Source organism: Ursus arctos, unplaced genomic scaffold (assembly GCF_023065955.2).
Source record: "Ursus arctos isolate Adak ecotype North America unplaced genomic scaffold, UrsArc2.0 scaffold_6, whole genome shotgun sequence".
NCBI lineage: Eukaryota > Metazoa > Chordata > Mammalia > Carnivora > Ursidae > Ursus > Ursus arctos.
In genome coordinates, this window is record NW_026623078.1 from 47134895 (window position 1) to 47156054 (window position 21160).

Consider the following 21160-nt stretch of genomic DNA (forward strand, 5'->3'; position numbering starts at 1 on the left):
GCAAGCATGAGCAGGGGGGAGGGCGGAGGGAGAAGCAGACTCCCCGCTGAGCAGGGAGCCCCATATGGGGCTCGATCCCCATGACCCAAGCCAAAGGCAGCCGCCCAACTGACTGAGCCCCCCAGGCGTGCACTGACTTACCTATTTTAGACTCCAAGCAGTCACTGCCCCTGAGATGTGATGGTGCTGCTAGCTTCCCTCCGCCACCCCTTTACCTTGTAAGTGGGCCTGGTAAACACTTTTCAGCAGTGGCCATTCACCTGCTATTCCAAGTAGGTGCTCTTCCCATCTTTGGGGTGACCCCTCCTCATGCCTATCCCCAATCTATACATCTCAGCATGGAGTCTCAGAGAGGATAAAATTCTGTCTTGAAATAGGCTAGTTCTACAATGCAGATCTTCCCCAAGGATTCATTAACATGGAAGATATTCTTTGGGCTCTCTGAATGTTTCCTGGCCTGATTAAACTAGAGCTCCACAATAAGGGCATTAATGGACATCAGGAATGTCCGCACCGCCCTAAACCGTTTATATAAGATTGTGTCTGTATTCATCTGGGAAAGAGCCATCGAGAATTCAACCACCTAGCTTTAAAAAGGCTACGAACCACGGGCACCTGGGTGGCTCAGTTGATTAAGTGTCTGACTTCAGCTCAGGTCGTGATCTTGGGGTCCTGGGCTTAAGCCCCACATTAGGCTTCCTGCTCAGTGGGAAGTCTGCTTCTCCCTCTGCCCTCCCCCCTGCTCATGCTCGCTCTGTCGCTAATAAAATCTTAAAAAAAAAAAAAAAAGGCTAAGAGCCAGTGTATTAAATTCTGTATTTGTTTAACACATACAGGTTGGAGGGAAAAGGTACATCCTCAAACTCACGTTCACTTAAGTGATTATTTATTTCAGGTGAAAAATTGTAACATCCTGATTTCATACAAATTTTAAAAACAATATTTAAAGTGCATATTAAACACATCTTTTGGGCAAGTAAAACTAAACAGCAAGTGATTTAATTAAGCTATATCTAGTTTTTTTTTTTTTAAAGATTTTATTTATTTATTTGACAGAGATAGAGACAGCCAGCGAGAGAGGGAACACAAGCAGGGGGAGTGGGAGAGGAAGAAGCAGGCTCATAGCGGAGGAGCCTGATGTGGGGCTCGATCCCATAACGCCGGGATCACGCCCTGAGCTGAAGGCAGACGCTTAACCGCTGTGCCATCCAGGCGCCCCTAAGCTATATCTAGTTTTAAGACTGTGACCACAAAGATAAAATAAGAGAATCTGACAAATGTGAAGTTAAAGAACAGTTTTTTTATTGACATTAAAAACCACAACGCAAGTAGCACAAAATGCACCACTGAGCCCAAATACAAAGAACTGGTGTTAATACACAATGTTTAAGCAATGCTACACTTATTTTTGGCAAAGTGCTGTATTGTTTAGTCTGTGTATAAAACTGACCATCTATGAACCAATCAGTATAAAAAACTCTATAAAAACAGAAAAAAATTTAGACAGTGGCTCAAGAAAACAAGCTGCCATTTATGCATAGATGATGTACAGTATATAATCGAACCTAATGTCCCTTTTGAGTTTTCAAGTTGAATAAAATTTGTGTCCAGAAATACATCAAGAAGGCACATAGTACAATCTAGAATACTCTTCAGTTTCTACAACGGATGCCCTGCCCTTGAAAAGCAAATGTGTTCACAATTATACTTGAGAAAAAATCCCAAGTCACTTAAACACACACACACACACACACACACACACACACACACACACACATTGATTATAGTTCCAAACCTCTGGAGGAAAACCACCAAAAGGCAAGCAAAACCACTCATACACATCAAGCTTGGCTACGCACACATCGAACTCCCCAAGTCCTGATTTGGTTTTTAGAAGTCCACCTAGAAAACAAATATGAAAACTTCAGGCAAAGACGGAGCTAAATGGGGGCATTTAATAATTATACAATTAAAAAAAACATGTTGTAAGGAAAATTCTAAATGATATACAACACATCCACTTAAGCTGCCTTCCTCTGAATAGTAACATCTCCCGCATAAAGGATACTGCTGCAAACAGAAAAAGATGTCCTTATCTGTGTGCTTTCTAGTACCTCTTTCTCCACCCTAAACCACTGTAACTGGTCATATTTCAAGTGAAATCGGTACATGGCAAGGCTGACACCACTGTATTAGGTAGGTTTTCTAAATAAAGCATTTCATATAAAATTTTAAGCGTTAAAATAAGTAGCTAAGGATGCCATTTATAATGCATCAACATGGCTGATGGCAGCGAAGCCATCCAGGAGAGTAGCCCGACTTAAAAGAATTTAACCGGTATGAATGGGCCTTATAAAATAAAAGATTAATTTTAAGGTAACATTACAAACATGTGCTAGTATCTCCAGTACAAGGAGCAGTCTTTTTACTGATTCTAAAAACAAAAATACCTGGAAACTCTTAAACTTTTTCCACTAATCTATTTAAACTTAAATGTCTATCTTCCAGTTGGAATCCTTCTTTTTTTTTTTTTTTTTTGCTTTCTTTTGTTTCCAATTCAAAGAAAATGAGGATAAGAAAGATACTCTTTTTTTGCTTTTTCCTAAAAGTGTAGAAAGACAGTATCTTTCCTTGAGGAGGAAGAGAAATAGCAAAGACACTCAGATTCAATGGAGATGTAAAGATGACAGACCAGCGGACTACACAGATTTGGGAAGTAAAATCAACGGGTGATGCTGAACAGCCCTCTCAAGTTTTAAGTAAACTGTCTTCTCACTAGAACCAAAGTACTGATACAACAGAAGGCACGGCAACAGGAAAAGCCTGCGTGGGAACTGGGAAAATGTACAGAAAATTAACACAGAAAAAGTTCGCTGGAGGAGAAAGTAAAAAATCCAATCACTGTGCACCTTCTGCAAAAAATTCCCCACCCAGCCACATAAATGCACTGTCTCAGAAGATAAATAATGGATGGTTCATGTTCAACTTACAGAGCAACACATAGTTAGCTGAGAAAGAAAAAGTAATAAACATAGAAAATACATTATAAAATGTTTTATTAACAAAAACACAAACTTTGAGGAACATGGTGCATTTTAAAAACTAAGAAGCTCATTCATGAAGCACTCTTGTGTGCACCACATACTTCAGACTTTTTCCAAGTAACATTCTGTATTATCAGTCTAGAAACTGTCAGAGCACTAAATTCAGAGAGGGGTTTTATTCTCACTGCTTGAAGTTTTAAGAAATATGCACGAAAGCACATTGTAAACTACTAATATTTACAACAGCAGAGATAATAATTAACTTATAATAAATTGCATTTTGGCCATGTTTCCAAGAATACTTAACAGGTCAACATCGTTCTGTTATCATTGGTCTTGTGTCTCGCACACAGTAGATGCGTAACAAACATCTAATGATCAAGAACGTCAAGCGAATTAACTACTTTCTTCAGTTCTAACATGTGCCAATTTCAGGCAGAAACCTTAGATATTGATCAGAAACCACAGTCTGATATGACAGATGGCATGGTTAGCCTAAGAAAACATCCCCAAGACTGAAAGTGTTTGCTTTCCAGGTATAAACCATAAAAAACTAGGTCTAGATAAGGCAAACAAAAAGTCAATAACGGATAGAGATGTAAATGTATTTCAGGTATCAAGAAATTTGAAAAAATAATAGTAAAAACAAAGAAAAGACCATTGCTCTTTTATATACAAATCTGTTCATGGTGCCAAACAAATTCTCATGGCTGAACGTCTGTAGCTTGTGAGGTACTAACAACTTGCATGTAATATATGAAAAAAGAGCCCCCCATGTATTCAGAGGCTTACATCCAGAAAACATTTAGCTGTTCTATTTTCAAGTTACCAACACATGGCCCTATAACAGATATGGTGTAAAACACACACACCTTCATGAAAACTCCACCTTAACCTCGCAACTCTCGTAAACACAAAGAGTAACAAAATAACTTCTAGCTCAGTTTGACAAAACTTTACAGACTTGGCCCCTCATTAGAAAACAAATAAATAAAGGGGTAGTCGAAATGGAAAGGGAATAAGGAGAGAAGGGGGATGCAGACTATTGTTCTAAAGGGACAGACATTGCTGGCACTTCATCGGCCAGCAGAAGAACCACCTCCTACCACCATCGAATGATGCTATCTGACCTCTTCAGGCTCCAAACATCCCAGTCTAGGCAGGAAAGAGCACAGCTCTTCCCTTACAAAAAAAAAGAAAAAAAAAGTCTCCCATAGTTCCCTGCACTGAGCTGTTACAGGGTTATTGAAAAATATAATACTTCACATAACTATATGCTTTTTCCCTTGAAAACCTTAGATAGACATGTATTTATTTAATTAGGGTTGCAGAGGAGATGGAAAAATAAGCTATTTGATTACAAAGGTTATGCTACTGTTCTGTCAGTAGAATGTGCTTTGGATTGTGTCTGTTTAATTTAGTTTGAGAGGAAACTGGTGAATGTGGATGGCTCAGCAAAACCCATCACAACTGCTAAAAAATGAAGTGATTGACGAGGTACGAAATAGATTTTTCTCTGTGTTAACTGGCCTCCGGTGTGAATCAAGCCCTGAACCCTGGCCTCATTAGCACCAACACTCGGAACAACAGTTGTGGCAGAAACACTGCCACAGGCCCCACCCCATCTTAGATTCAGTAGAGAGGCCCTTGGAATTTCACACAAAGTTCAGTTCTGGACAGCCCACAGCCCTCACAACAACTGTGAGGGAAGTCAATATTACTACTCCCCCCCCCACCCCGTTGCTGGAGGAAACAGAGGCCAAAGTGGTTAAAGATTTCGCTTGAAGCCCCAGTTAAAAAAACCAAAAAATGGAAACTCAAGGGAGCCCACCTGTCACTCTTCATTTAGATGCTAGGAAAAGATGTCACCAGGAATCCCTCCTCAGCCTTGCTTGCCACTTGGCAGGACAGTCTCCACGGCAGAGGATGGATCACTGCATCAGAAATACAAAGCCTACTTCCTTTCCCTTGGACAGTCATAAATAAGAAGTCCCTAAAGTGCCTGGACATGTACTTCTGAGTCGACAGCTGACAGGAGGTGGCAAGTGGGCAGAGCTGACAGGAAAGACTCCCAACAAGTTAAATAGTGGACTAGCGGGTTAGTTGTAGACATAAGTTTTTCCAAATACAACTTCACAGGTCTAATTGAATCCCTCTGCGTGTGAGACGAGTGCTCTGTCCCACGATACTTGCAATGTCTCTGTACCAGTCACACAGTCACGTCGGAATTACTGAATGCACTGTTCACTAACACTTAATGTACCTGAATTCCAAAGTGAACTGCATGGCTAATCCGGGAAAAAAACCAAACAAACAAAAAAACGAACCTATACACACAGAAATGTATCAAGTTTTCTTTCCAGAGAAAGTTCAGCCATAATTCCATTATATCCATGGCAACTATCACCTGTTAATGCTCATGTTAGTGTGTAAAAATGCATTCGTTATATACAGAAAAGATTATCAAGTACTGGTCAATAAAGTGTATGGCTGACCCTGAGAATAAATTTTTGCTTACTCAAAATATTGATTAAGTAATACAAAATAAAATGAAATTGAAAGATGCCTATTCTCATACTTGGGAAGAAATGTCTTTAGAATGCTAACTCATGTACACCTTAATAGATTTAAAGACATCCCCAAACACCAAACACTGTAACTGTATTGATATGTTTCCAAAAATATTCTGAAAAAATTTACAAAAAAGTAAATGTTAAAAGCAAGGCATTATGTGATACACAGCATGTAAATCTGGTTTTCAAGATAGTGTCTAAACACACCAGTAAAACTATGTGATTGGTCATCAGTTGGCTGTAAAGAAACAGCATCTTCATTGTCCGTCCACACACGTCCACACACATATGCACAAACCAAGAGAATCCAACCAATCTTGAAATTCTTAGTAATTGTACTGACGGGGGCAGGGCTGATGGACAGCCCAGCCATTGTGCTTGACTTGCCTAGAGTGGCAATCCCTGGTAAGATTTTGGCGACGAAGGCTATTTCTGTTCAAAGACTGTCTTTCACTATGTTCTTTTATCCATTGGGAAGGACGAAAGCTCTTGGGTTGTTCCAGAAAAGCTGTATGAGCAGCCAGAGCTGCAACGTAGCAATGAATGTGCTGCCCCATTTCATCTGGAGTTTCCACTCTGAAACAGAAAATCATGGGGATGTATTAAGTAACAGAGTATGTTATTAATGAACTTGAAAAAGGTACTTAGTGATTCAATTTGCCACACTAATTTGTTTATGATTGAATGAAAGCTTAGTATCTCATGGCTGACAGAGAAGTTTATATTTTGTGTCCACACTGACTGATAATGATAGAAAGGAGAAGCCAATTTTTCATAGAAATAGGTCATATCCACAGATGGTTAGTTAAGTAGACTGCATTTTTTTAGAAAAGTGCTTTACATTTTGAGTGAATTTCAATTATGCAGCAAACGCATTTAGATAAGCTTTTCTGTGAGGGGGACTAACATTTATTGAATATCTATCTCTATTTGCCAACTTTTTTGCAAATCTAATGTATTTAATTATCACCATAATCTTAAAAGGAAAATATTTTAATTGCCAAATTTTGATCAGAAAGCTGAGGCTCAGTGATGTTAAGGTCACAATTACCACCTCAGGCAACCAAGATTCTAATAGAGGTTTTACTCCAAAGACTGTGTTTAGGAAGCGGGGTTGACCCTGATGCAATACGCTAACCGCACCTTCACACAGGTTTTCTGTCTATAAGTAAATGCTCCAGGAAACAAGCTTAAAATCGATATTTAATAGAAATATGCGTAAGAAAATTCTATTCATTTAACATTGTTCTAGATAAAAAGCTACCTGCTTATTGTAAAAGACAACTCTAAGTTTTTAACTGATATCGCAACAGGGCACATTTTGGAATGGCCTTTGCAAAGTAATGTCGCAAAGACCTGTGGAGAACACATCTTAAAATATGGCTACAAACGACATGATTATTCTATGTTTTCTACATTAAAAGCTGTCTAATAGGATAGATATAAGCTATATCAACACATGACATGAGTTGTAGGAGCTGTGAGGGTTATTTTACAGAACAAGGGTAGTTATAGATGGTACCTGTAATCACTAGAGGAAAACACTATTTTTTTAAAAGATTTTTTAAAAATAGAATTAAAGGGGGTCACGTTAAGAAGCCGATAGAAAGAAGTTAATATAAAGACAGCAGTTTTAAAAGGTGGGCATTTTGAGTCTTTAGCTTCCTGCTCAGACTGATAACACACATTACACAGTCTCAAAGGGAGTATACTTACTCTGTGCCCGTGAGTCTTATAAGCAGCTTTTCCTGGCCCTACAAATGTTAAATGGTGAACTATTAAATCACTAGTAAGATTTAAAATGCTATTTAATTTTACTGTTAGGACATGGTGCATTTTCTGTATTAAAACTGGTTTACTATGGGTCATTAAAGGCACATGTATTATTTAAGATTATGATAGCACATAAACCTCATAAACAATACTTACAGAGGCCCAAATACAATAAAATGTACACTCGGAAGCCCATCTGTAATTATGAAGCGCCTTCCTCTTACATGCTTTATGGTAACATCCCCAAGGAGAGACAGGATGGAAGCAATCTAACTTTGAAAGACATCATTTATTTCCTGCTCAGAAAATATAGATATTTACTACATAGCCATCCTAATTTTGGTAACACCTGATCTATCTTGGTTTAGTGGGTTTTTTTAAATAAGAACTTGAAATCCAGAAATAAAGATGTTAAAAAAATTTTAGTTATTATAAAACTATGATAATTTGCAGTACTTTCCTATGTTCAGAAGGAATTCATGGAAAGGGATGTGTGTTCTTTTGATCCTATGTATATGGAAAAGTACATATTTGTTTAACTTTCCTAGATGTTATATCAAAACATATAACAAGATATAAAAACAAACAAGATACCAAAAAAATGATCATTCTGACTGCATCAAAACTGTGAACACATGACCAGACACAGAGCATGGTCTTGGACTGGATGCTGGTTTGGACAAATGAGGTGAAATATTCTGGACTCTAGTGCAGAAAGCAGAGTATAGTGTGAGTAGTAGATGAAGTGAAATTTCACTGAAAAGAAAAAGGTGCAGATCATTGCCTAAAGAAGCAGGTTATAAAACAGTATATATAGCCTGATCCCCGTTAGGTTAAAAGTGTGTGTGTGTGTGTGTGTGTGTGTGTACGCGGGTGGGCAGAAAAAACGACCTGGAAGGATGTGCGCTAGGGTGTTAACAGTGTTCATCTCTGGATGGTGCAAATGTCTTTTTAAGTTTTTTAATTTTTACATATTTGCATTTTCTAATTTTCATCAATGCATATGTACTGCTTCTGGAATAATAATATTATTTAAAAGCTGCTGTACATATACACACACTTTAAACCCTGAGAAGTAAATACACAAATATCAGTAAGTTTAAAGTGACTATTAATCATGCTAAACTCTTGAGTGAAATTCCATAGAGGTGAGATCAGAATCAGGTGGGAAGCATTTCTGAGAACTGAAGAAATTAATTTGAATCAACTATAAGGCAATTTAATCAATACCATGTCCAAGAAATTTTAAATTTTTGTTGGAATACCTGAAACACTGATCTCTTGATAAAACTTAAAGCACTGGCAAGTGCCAGTTAAAGTAACATTTCCCACCAAAGATCTTACTCAGTATAAAGCCAGGTAACTATATAAGCAAATTGTTTCTCAGTTTGGTAAAGGATATGTTTATCCTCATAGAAGATCATGAGATTACTTGCAGTATTAAGACTTGTGAGTGCAGCAAACTCTGGTAAGTTAAATTAATGAGCTGCCTGGGTTTTGTTTGTATTTGGCAAACAGGAAATAGTAGAAGATATATACAATGATCCAGTTAGTGGAGTTAGAGCCCGAATAATCTAAAAAGAGGCCTTCTGGAATCCAGGACTAACTACAGGAACATTCTGAACTGCTCCAAAGATTCCACTTCACCTGCAGTGCTGACAGGTATATAGGGAATTAGGACCAGCATCCCCCAAATACTGTTACCACCATAGGCACGCTCCACTAACATGCATTGTGAATAGCCAGACTTTGAGCTGATTAACATGGCCATGGGCTTTAATTTAGCAGGTGGAAGCAATCTTGAATATACTCGTTGGATAAAGGCCATAGAATGTCTATAAGTTTGTTTTGGAACGTATCAATCTTTACTGACCAGGCACTCGCCCTGAACCTTTCCAGGCCCTCAGCCTATCTGCCATTCAAACAGAGCCTTTCAGACCAATCAGGACTTCCACATAAGAAAATACTGTTTGGGTATGAAATCTTTCCTCTGTAAGGCAGAGCAACATGTTTCAGTATAATCGCCATTCTACTTCATGTTTAAGATTTGTCAAGTTTTTGAGGTTACGTGCCATTTGATGTGACCCAGCTAAGACTACCTGGAAGAAAATAAGAATTTTATTTTAAGATATACTACTCTTGGGGCGCCTGGGTGGCTCAGTCGGTTGAGCGTCTGACTCCTGATTTCGGCTCAGGTCATGATCTCGGGGTTGTGAGATCGAGCCCCTCGTCTGGCTCTGCGCTGAGCGGGGAGCCTGCTTAAGACTCTCTCTCCTTCTCCCTCTGCCCCTCCCTGCTCGCGCGCTCTCTCTAAAAAAAAAAAAAAGAAAGAAAGAAAGATATACGACTCTTGTTGAATTTGATACCCCAAATAACTCAGTGTATAAAGTGCCAGTTACATTGAGAGACTTAGCAGAAATGCCAGTCTTTTCTTCTCTGTCACTAGCAGAGTACTATAAATCCAATGTCTCTCCATTATATAATTGGGGCCATGTTCTAATGAGTTTTTTTTGAAAGTCTAAAATGAACATGCTTTTTTCATACCATCCACTACCTTGTGCGCTATGCACATGCGTTCATAAATCTATAACAAGACCACTTTGCATCTTCTAAAAAATTAGCTTTGAATTATAGTAGAAATAAATAAACTGCACGCCAAACAGACCGCTTATGGACAGAGTAAAATACAGTCAACCCCTGAACAACTCAGGGTCAGCTGTGCCAACCCCGTGCAGTTGAAAATCCATGTGTAAGTTATGACTTGCCCAAAACTTAACTGCTAATAGCCTACTGTTGATTGGGAAGTTTACCGATACATCAACCACCAATTAACACATATTTTGCATGTTATAGGTATTATCTACTGTATTCTTACAATAAAGTAAGCCAGAGAAAAGAAAATGTTATTAAGAAAATCATAAGGAACACAAAATACATTTACAGTACTGTGCTCCGCTTATCGAAAACAACTGTGTGTGTAAGTAGACCCACGCAGTTCAAACCCACGCTGTTCGAGGGCCGGCTGTCCTTACAACGTACCTGGGGCTGCTCGGGTCAGCACATTCATCAGCGCCACAGCTGGCCTCCCCGACAACAGGGCAGGAGTTATGCACAGCATAGACAGACATGCTGGGATGTTCAATGAGAAGGTTTTCCATAGGACTGGTTTCCACCTTCAGAGTGGTTAATCCACCTGCAGTAAAACATGGGGGAGGGGTGATAAACCAGCTCTCCTCCATCGGACAGGACTCAAACTGGAGCAAGCAGGAATCACTTGTATCAGCCAAGCACTCAAGAGATGCGGGTAAACAGGAAAAGACGGAAGGGTGCTCAGCACGTGACTCTTCACTGATGGCTTCAGCTTTGGCTTCGGCTGCTGAGAAGCCAGCGCAGGCGCCTACGTCACAGTCCACGGGCAGTGGCGAAGTCCCAGGGGAACACGTGTATCCCAACGGTACCACATTCAGGGCACGGGAAAAGAAGAGATGATACCGTTAGCTGAGGTGCATTCCTCTTGCCATTTAGGTGAGACACAAAACCATTTATAGTCACTCACAATGATTACAGAATAATTTCTGAGCACCTAGTGTATGTATGTGTATGTGTGGGGTAACCCTGCGTCAGATGGATTATGGGGCTTTACGGGAAGGGTTTTGAAGACTGTTTCTGTCCTGCTGAGGAAAGGTGATGGGCAATGCGGGTCACTGTTCGTCTAGCATAGGATTTCCTATTCAAGTGCATCTGATATGAACAGGGCATGAGAGCTGCAAAACTGGAAGATCTGACGTCAATCAATTTCACTGACTGATCATCTGGCACAGGAAGTTTCCTGCAATTTTTTAGACAAATTCTTGCTTATTTACTTTTAAGGCCTCAAAACCTTCAGAGTTACTTGTTTACTTATGCAAAAACTGAGACGCGAGTTTCCACTTTTGCTGTGATGATGAACAGCTAGGAATACCTTACCTATGAAGTCAACAAGAATCCATTCATCATCTTCTTTCTCACTAAACTCTGGTTCTTGGTTGGAAGAAGTATTGACTTCACCCACAAACATTTTATTCAGTCTCTGGAACATTGTTAAGGCAAGATTGAGACTTTGGCGGGATGTCTTTACAGCTGAGATTTCAAAACACTGTCTTCAGTCAGCCTGATGGCACGACAGGAGAATAAAGTGCACGAGGTGCTTATTCAACTTAGGCGAGAGCAAGAAGAGTCGTTATCCCTAAAATAAGATAGGACAGGAAGGTTATTTCAACTCAGCATATATTCATACAACCTCTGTGTGTGGTTTCAAGAGCGTGTACCCACACACACACACACATCCCTATAGACGAAAGCTCAAGGCCTTAGCCTGTAGCTACAGCTATTCTCTTCCTACAGGCGTCAAGCACAAGAAATGCAATAGCTTTTATTTATAAACCGTTACAAACTGAATACTCAAATGCAACCTGTAAAGCAATGTGAAATGAAAGGGAAGCAGGTGGTTCTTTTTCACATCTGTGCTTTTATAAGGAATAAATCTGACTCATGTACTTCCCGCTGAAATACTGCTTTTCTGTAAGAAGAAGAGCAAACACCAGAAATCAACGGTCTTGCCGTAGGACACTCAGCGGCCCAGGAGCTGCCGAAGGAAGCCTGCAACGGTACTGGGTGACCACCAGCTCTCCTTGGCTCATTTTCTCTTCTGTTCTGTTCTTCTATGTGACTGTAAGCATACCTAATTCTATGTAAAAATCAGCAAGTACAGCATCATTTGACCTTCAAAACAAGTCCTGCGCTGGCACCAAGAAATCTAAACCGAAGCGGACTGAGGAGGACAGCCACGAGCCCCGAAACCATTCCCCGTGTGGTGGCGAGAAGCAAGGTGTTGCAGTCAGCACACCTGCTCCAAACGCTGGCTCTGCTGCTTACGCTCCGCGCAAGTTGGAAGTTCTACTACTGTCGCTGGCTATAGTTCACCTCAGAGAGTTCTGGTGAGTTCTTTCTTTCTTTCTTTTCTTTCTGTCTTTTTTAAGGGAGAGCACATGTGAGCAGGGGAGCAGGGAGGGGCAGAGGGAGGAGAGAGAATCTTTAAGCAGGTTCCATGCTAAGCCCAATGTGGGGCTCGATTTCATGACCCTGAGATCATGACCTAAGCCGAAATTAAGAGTAGAACGTTCAACCAACTCAGCCCCCAGGCGCCCCATGGTGAGTTCTAAGTGAGGGACTCCAGCCTTGTCTGATCTCATTCCAGAATTCCAGATTTATATAACCATTTCTGCCTGGTTACCTGATGGCCATATCAAACCTAACACATACCAAGAGCACTTTTAATACCCCCCTTCCCCCACGCAAACGTACATACATGTCCTCCTTCCCTTCTGAGCAAGGGGCGGCAGCAGCCAGCAGTGACCAGGCCAACAACCCAGCAGCGGCTCCTTCTGCTCCCATCCAGCCTCTCAACCGAACTTTCACCAAGTCCTGCTGACTCCAGAGGCCCATGGGTGGGCCTTCAACCTGCCCACTTCTTGCCATTTGTCATCCTAGTTGAAGCCGATCTGCTGTCCCTCTGGACTTTGCCAATCACTACGTCCCTGATGGTCTCCCTGACCCTACTCTTGTGAAATGGGATAACGCAGGAAACCTACTTAGCAAGGTACTTGGCACAAAGTTCTCAGTCAATGTCAACTATTCTTCTACAAATATTTACTGAGTACCTATTATGCATCAGGCAGAGTGCTAAGCACAGGGGAGGCAGCAGTGAATTCAGCTCTCCCACGGCAAGTGTGAACAACCCAATGTGATGAACGCCATGGAAAACGTACGGGGTGTTCCTCAGATCCGCACAGGTAGAGGTCAGGAAGGACTCCTGCAGTAAATGACTCTGGTCTGCAGTGGTTGAGAAGACCAAGAATGGAGGAAGCCTACAGATGAGTGAGAATGTGGCCCCTTCTGTTTGACTCAAGATCCAGATGGATGGTCATGACGGCAGGCTGGGGGTGCTAAGCAGAAACCAGATCCTATAGGACCTTCTAAGCCAGAAGTTACGGGGAGGGCAATGTGGAGGATGACCCTCTACCAGAAGCCAACGGAGGGGGGACGGTGGGACCACTCAGTGGAAGAGGCATACTGCAGAAGGTGCAGGCTGGGCACTTTGGACATGCTGAATTTGAGAATCTGCAAGTCACGTACTTGGTGTTGTCTAGCAGGCAGCTGAAGATATACAGGGCTTTGGAGTGCAAGGACATGGTCTCAGCTGGGGGCACAGATTCGGGACTCGTCAACACAACAGGGCTAACAGAAACCACGAGTAGATGAGACCATCCAGGCCTGGTGAAAAGCATTTCACTAAATGATATTCTTTCTCATGATTGAATCCCTAAGTCCAGACTCTTGACCCTTCACTTTCAAAACAATCATCATTTTTTAGCTGTAAATGTAGTTACAATCTGTAGTGGAGGAGACTCTTGGCTGAATTTTTTATGTGCAAATGGGACGGCTACAACCGTTTGGCACGCGACCACGAATGTGTAGTACTACAACTCTGTGTTCAAATAAATGACATTTGAACACTTTTGTGGTCACAGTCCGTCATCATCAGCCATTAATTATTAAGAGAGAGTAAACAGGAAATGTTACTTGCATAACCAGTCTTCCAGAAACCCTTCTGGAAAGCAGCATGGCCAAATCATGAGCGCTGGAGCTCTAGTACAGAATTCAAATTCAGCTTTATGTTCCATGTAAGAGAAGTCAGAAGAAAAGCGGGCTTGCGCAGTTTGCTTGACCTACTGTGGTGTCATAGTTACATCCTAAAAGATGAGCTATCATAAGGTCTGATGTAAACAAAAGTTTTCCGCATATGAGCTAGGAGGGGAAAAAAGATACTTAAAAAATCTTCCCCCCATTTCTCTTAAATTATGAAGGCATGTATCAGCCCCAAGTACAATCCTGTGTCTGCTGAACCAGTTGAGAGAATAATCCCAATTCTCCAGAGTACAGGGCTGGCCTCAGGCCCTGCATCAGCTAGGAAGCTGGAGCTGCTGGGTGCAAAGCAGAGCACCCCACAAGAAAACCCCTGCTCATCCTGAAGGAGCACCTTGTCCCCCAACTGCGATGCCACGTGAGGGTAACTTACTGGGGCCCAGGCCAGTTAAGTGGCAGCTACAAGGCAGAAAACCATGCTGGCGCCATTGTGGTTGGGCAGCTGCGGGTTCCCAACTGCAAACTGCGCCCACCCCCACCCCACCCCCCGCGGCTACAGCTCCAAATCCAGGTGAGAGAAGCCAGCTTATGCCTAGAATATAGACAACTCTGCCACAGAAAAGGTGCCTCTGGAGGAACTTTCCACGGGGCAGCACAAGTTAATCTTTTGGTTTCCTGAAGTCAGAGGCTGCCTTGAGATATCCCATATGTCCTGCAAGGGCAACCAACCTCGGGTGGGCAGAGTATTCAGGAGCCCCGCCAGGCACGGGAAGAGCTCATTCTCATCTGTCCTGAGTCATAGCTGGCATTTACATGACACACCTGCTGAGGCCCCGTGGGAAGGACAAAGATGAGTCCTGGGGAGAGGTGGAAAGAGGGCTGGCCTGGGCACCGGCAGGAGAGGGTTCTGGCTCTCTCTCTACCATAGGTGGCTGGAGCTAAACAATCTAACCCTTCTGAGCCTCAGTCTCACCATTAGAAAAATGGGAGACTGTGTTGGATCACCTCTTTACGCTCCCCATAGACCTCCAGCACAATGAGGAAGTGGGGTAGGACTAACTATGCAAAGTTCCTTTGGCTCTGCTTTCCGGAGGAGTCAGAAAGGACAGGAGCTGCTGGAGAGCCCCCAACATGATAAAGCTGTTCAGTGAGGTGGCCGCAAGGCACATCAGGTGAATGAGCACTTGAAATAGGACTTGCATGACCAAAAATCTGAATTTCAGATTTTATTTAATTTTAATCCACTTCAAATTCAAATTTGAAAGCTGACAATTGAGTCAATTTTTGGAAACTTTCAAGTATGTTCTGAACAACTGATGAACTATTTCTCATGAAAATTTTACATATGAATTAAGATGTGATGTTCAAAATATACACCAGAGTGTATTTCCAAAGACTTAGTGCCCCCTCAAAAATAACGTAAAATATCTCAATAATTCTTATGTTAATTATATGTTGAAATAAGAAGGAATTTTGGAATATGTTAGGATAAATAAAATATATTAAAAAAATTAATTTCACCTATTTCTTTTTCTTTTTTAATGTGGCTACTAGAAAACTTAAACATACATATAACTCACATTATATACTTCTACTGGCCTTCTAGAAAAATCTCTCTAAAATCTTGATAGTCTAACCTTCCAATTACCCAGGGACTGGCCCTATCCAGTCACTGCTATCCTTCACCTTCGCTCCTGCCCAGAAATGGAGGCTCCTGATGGGGCTGGTTCTATGTGGAGCTGTAAGTCAAAGCAGAGCCTCAGACTTCACTTCTCACTACATGTCACAGACATTTTCTTTTAATTTTTTAAAAAGTAAACTCAACCCCAACATGGAGCCCAAACTCATCACCCTGAGATCAAGAGTCTCACACTCTACCAACTGAGTCAGCCAGGCGCGCCCCGGTCATGGACTTTTTGATATTTACAACTCTAGGGTAATAACAAAAGTAAAGTGAAAATTCCAGAGAAAGCATGTGTCCTAAGAGGACAAATTTACAAATACAATTCTGAAATTTCGGAAAGAGGTAGGGTCAAGGAAGGCTAGGTAAGGTAGCACTGCTATTGTCTGGGGCATCTGCGAGCTTTCCACAGTAACTAACCAACCTCAGCCAATCTACCAGGGCAGTCTCACCCCAGTGGAGAAAAGAAACAAAGTATCTGGGCCCCAGCATTTCAAGAAGGCAGCTTTGTCCCTGTTCTCCTGGCTCAAAAGACCTCCCTCCCTCCCCAAATAAGTCTTTTTCATTTTAAAATTAAACAAAACTACATTATAAACAGTTTAGAAAATAGGGAGAATAATTATTTCACTGCCTTGCTGCAACCACTGTTAGCATTTTATGCATTTTCTTCTCCACATAAGGTTTCTTTTCATCAGGACGTCTAGTGAATGCACAATACTGTATCCTGCTTTGTTACTTAACATTTTATCATTAATGCTTTTCGTATTATTACATGAGTTAGAAATGCTCTGTGGGGAGAGAAAGGTGGCTAAGTTTAATACTGAGGGGGAAGAGCATTCTTAGAAACTTAGAAAAGGCGTTGTTAGTCTAGAAGAGCTTGTTAGAATAATTTATTTTCTTATTTTTGAGACAGGCAAGCAACCAACAGTCAGTGTGGCTCTGGCATTACCCTGCTGTGTTTGAAATCTTGGCTTTGCTGTTTGCAGCTTACATGAACTTAAGGTATTTAGTAAACTTTTGCTGCCTCAGTTTCCTCATCCCTAAAATGAGTAGGATAGTGCCAATGTGAGGATTAAGTGTGTCTCCCTCAGAATAGTGCCAGACACACAGCAGGCAGCCAGTAAATATTAACTCAGAATATTAAATATAACTTGGAATACTTAAGTCCACTCCAAGCCAGCAGTGTGACTGTAAGCCGCTTAGCATCTTTGGGTCTGAATGTTTTTATCTGCAAAATGTTTATATAATAATTAGAGCTACAATCTACTGAATACTCATTGTACGTGACAGTGAGTTGAGGTAATTGTCATGTTTCACTAACAGGAAACTGAGGCTCCGAAATTAAGTAACTCGCTCGAAAGTGACAGAGCTGGTCAGGTGTGGAGCCAGCATTAGAGCATAAATCCGTGTGGGTCCACGTGTCTTGCTTTTCCCTGCACATGATGATTGCTCAGGCTCCTTTCAGCCTCACCTCTGCTTCTATGAACTTCAGAGAACAGTGCTTTTCAGTTGATTTTGACTGCCAGTAGGAGGCTCCAAAAACAACATTTTTAAATAAATTAAAAAAAAAAACCAAAAAAACAAAAACCCACAACTTTGATGATCTAACTTTGTGAACAATGTGTACAGTTGTGGCTTCTTGACAGTTTCGAAATATCAGGTGGTGAACCTAACACATCTGAAAAGCGGCCTCAAAATGATTTTTCTCCTTATAGCCCACCCTTTCTAGTTTAGAAAAATAAATGTGCTGGTAATTTAGAATGGAGTGTAAACTGCAGAAAAACCGAGCCAAGAAAGTTGTCTTCGCTTGTTCTGCTTCTACGAGGCCTATTCAACCGGTCATAGGGGGTTATTCTCCCAGAGACCCACCACTGTCTGCCCTGAAGGATGAACGACAGTGGGCACAGACAGCAGTAAGTCATCATTCCCTGCCTATAAACCTTCCATTTTTAAGGTAGGGCCATTCCCAAGAGAAGTATGAGGGAACAACTGAGCAAGCAAGCATTCACAGAAAAGAAGAAAAGATGAGATGAAAAAACAAAAGAGACCTTGGTCATATAAATTAATGAGGTCCTGGTTCCAGGTAGGGGCCTTTAAAAACTATGCTGCCAGTTCAGAATTATAGTGGCTGTGACTTAAAATGAAATGCTTCCCAGGGATTTCACAAATACAACAATGTATTTCAATTACCAAGCAAATGATTTCAGGATCTTACCTCATTATTACCTCTGTTCAATGACCCCATGGGTCACTTTCTCCTCCCCTTTTCCAAAACTACTCTGCATTTAGAAAAGGCTCTTTTAGCAACAAATGCCCAAATACTTGGGAGTTACAGATGGAAGGGGGCTCTTCCTTAACCTCTCCCAAACTGTAATCAACACAGAAGATGATGAAAACAGGCAACTAGGAAATGTAATACAAAACGAGGAATGCCCACATAAAATTCATCTGCAACTTTGAAAGGGAAAACACCATTCCCTTTTAATCGGCTGTGTGGCCTCGAGTAAAATAACTTAAACTCTCTGGGCCTCGGGCTTCCCATCCACAAGATAATAAAACCTACTTCAGAGGGTCTCGGTGAGGAGCAACTGCGGTAACTGGTGCACGTAAAGCCCTCAGCATAGTATACGGCACAGAGTAAGCGCTCCATCGGCGGCAGGGGAAAACGATGAGGATCTGACCCTTGACGGGCAAGTACAGTGCCCCTTCCACAGGTGCAGCCTCAAAGAGCGAGGTGTAAGATCAAGCAGGGTCAGGGGACTTGCAGCGGGCAGGCGGACCCCCGGGGCACTTTAGGCGCTGGTGGCCGCGGAAGAGAGGAGGGCTCCCCGGGCCGCAGGGCGACCCGGGGCGTCGAGGGCTGGCGGGGGCGGCGAAGAGCGCGGGGCGGCCGAGCGGGCGGAGCGGGGCGCTGCCGTCGCTCCTCCCGGAGCCCGGAGCCCCCGACGCCAGTCCAACGGCCGAGGGCAGGAGGAGGAGGAGTGGAGGGGAGTGAGGAGGAGCAGGAGGAGAAAGAGGAGGAGGTCCTGCCGCGGCCAAGAAAACAGGCCACGCTCGCGGGAGGAGGCAGAAACCAAACACCCACCCGCCGCCCAGCGCGCGGCTCGTCCGCCTCCGCCCGCACCTCCGGGCCGCGGGCCGGCCGCCGCCAGGGGCAGAGGCGGGAGGCGCGGCCCGCGGCCGGTCCGAGGCCCGCGGGCCGGCAGGAGCGAGCGGCCCCGGGCGCCGGCCCCGCCCGCACTTACGTGGGCCCGACCGGCAGCGGAGACGGGCGGCGAAGGCGGCGGGCGCGTCGCTCGGCGGGGACCGGCGGGGACCGGCGCGCAGGGGCTGCTGAGGTAGCTGCGGCTCCCGGACGGCGGGCGCGGGGCGCGGAGCCTGCCCGCCTGTCCCGTTGCTGAACTACTGGCCGCCGGCGGCCCGTCTCGCTCCTTTTGTTGTTGTGCTGCGCTCGGAACAGCTGATCGGCCGCTGAGCCCGCCCGTCGGGCCCGCCCGCCCGGCCGCCCCGCCCCGGGGCCGCGCCAGGCCCGACCCCACCAATCGGCGGCGCGGGGGCCCCGGGGCCGCCCTGCGAGAGGTTGTCACTAACGCACGTGACCTGGCGCCGAGCCGGGCGACGCTCTCAAGTTAGAAACAAGCCCGGGCAACAAAAGCCGGGGCGCGGAGGGGCGACCAGAGGGGCGACCAGAGGGGCGAGCGGAAGGGAGGGCGAGAAGGGGGTGTGTGTCGGGTGCCGGCACTGGGGCGACCGGGAAGGGGAGCAGGGGAGGGCCGGGGGGAGCAGAAATGGGAGCCCGCAGGAGTGTGAGAAAGAACGGGAAGGGTGAGAGGAGAGGAAGAGCCCCGACCCCAGCGACCCTTTGCCCGAGTAAGGGCCCGAGGGTTTGGGGCACAGAGCGACGTAAAGCCGTGTTTGCTGTGAGATGAAAATTAAGGGCGTTGAGAGTGATGGAGGCCAAAGGCCCCAAGGGGCCCACTGAGGCCATTGTAGGGGTAAAGCCTTAGACGTGGCCCTGTAAAGGCAGGTCCACTTCTTGGCCTTCTTGGGAAAGAAAGTCTGGCTCCAGATACAGGGGGTGCTGGCCCACTTAACCTCGTTTTTGAGCCAGACCCCATCACCCTGTGATAACTGACACGGGGAGCTGACTGAACTTGCCTGCAGGCTCAGGATTCAACCTACAGTCGGGCAAGGCAGAAGGGGCCATGAGACCAGACCCCAAGGCAGAGAGGTCCGTGTCTGGAGGGCCCTCTGCTCCAGCAGACCTGAAGAACCCTGGAGGAAGGAGAGCGTGGAGAGTGCTTCTTCCCCAGGCTCTGCATCCGAGCTCCCATGTGACCCGGGGAGGTGATGACCTCTGTCTTACTGTTTACATACCTGCAAACCGTTGGCATTCACACGGGGCCAACCTGCTCACCGGTTATTTATAATGAGAAGAAAATGAGACAGTGGGCTGGAAAATACTTTCCAAACCAAAGCTGTGTATGCGGATAGATGGATTGGCTGTGTCTGGCAGGGGCAAGGGAGTCATGTTGGTACAGCTCCACTTTCATGTGGGTCCTGTTCGGACTGAGATGCAATTCTCTGACCCAAGGCGAAATTTATAGCAACCCACCGACAGGTATATCCTACAGTAGCATCTGAAGAACTCTCACATTCTGACCCTCCCAAGAATCCTGTGGTCAGCCCATTTCCAACAATACTGGTTTTGAAGGATGTCAATCAAAGTGCAGGTATTTGTCTGATACCCAGAAGTAATAACCAAAATATGGTGGCCATTTGATTTTTTCTCAGGAGGTAGACTGAGGCTGTAACTTGGTCTGGACAACCTCATGGAATTGAGTGTGCTTTAGATTTTAGGTTTTGGCAAGTCAAGCACACCCTCATATTTTCTCTCAAATGTTATTGGTATCCTTGGAGTGCCATAATCTCTTCCTTCTTCTTAGGAATCCCTGAAGAGACCATCTTCCCATTCAGAACAAAGGCGTGATAATTCTAAAGGTCTAATTTTTTAAAAAGTCAAATCAAGACCTACTTTTTCCAATTTGATAAGGTTTATCAACTAGTAAAGGCAAAATGTGAATGCATACAATACTTTGTTATGATAGAGAAAACAGTGCGAGGTAGCTGATGCTTCCAAGGAGCATTGTGAAATAGACTATTTTTTTCATTGTGAAATAGACTATTTTCCTTCCCCTTGAATCTGGGCTGGCCTTGGGACTGTTTTGATTAATAGAATGTGGCAGAGAAAACATTCTAGGATATCCAAGACCAGACATTAAGCAAGCCTGACAACCGCTGCTTTGCACGCTGGGGAAAGCCGGCTGCCACATCAGAAGGGACCGCCATGCTGTGAGGAAGCCCAAGCTAGCCAGCTATATGGAGAGGCCACATGGAGAGAGAGA

At 43.7% G+C, this 21160-nt stretch overlaps 1 protein-coding gene across 3 annotated transcripts; it reads right to left on the reverse strand.

Moving 5' to 3' along the window:
- Positions 1 to 1280: 1280 nt before the first annotated feature.
- Positions 1281 to 19214, reverse strand: TP53INP1 (tumor protein p53 inducible nuclear protein 1). 3 transcript variants are annotated; one of them, XM_048212591.2, is made up of 6 exons: positions 19001 to 19214; positions 11357 to 11615; positions 10430 to 10787; positions 9528 to 9700; positions 7334 to 7371; positions 1281 to 6193 (listed from the first exon to the last, which is right to left on the reverse strand). In XM_048212591.2, the coding sequence occupies exons 2-6, from the start codon at positions 11466 to 11468 to the stop codon at positions 6176 to 6178; spliced, it is 699 nt and encodes a 232-aa protein (XP_048068548.1). In that variant the 5' UTR covers positions 11469 to 11615; positions 19001 to 19214; the 3' UTR covers positions 1281 to 6175. The 3 variants fall into 3 exon arrangements, with proteins under 3 accessions (XP_048068548.1, XP_026351486.1, XP_026351487.1); XM_026495702.4 differs by lacking the exon at positions 9528 to 9700 and having other exon boundaries at positions 6133 to 6193; XM_026495701.4 differs by lacking the exons at positions 7334 to 7371; positions 9528 to 9700.
- Between the last annotated feature and the right edge of the window lie 1946 nt (positions 19215 to 21160).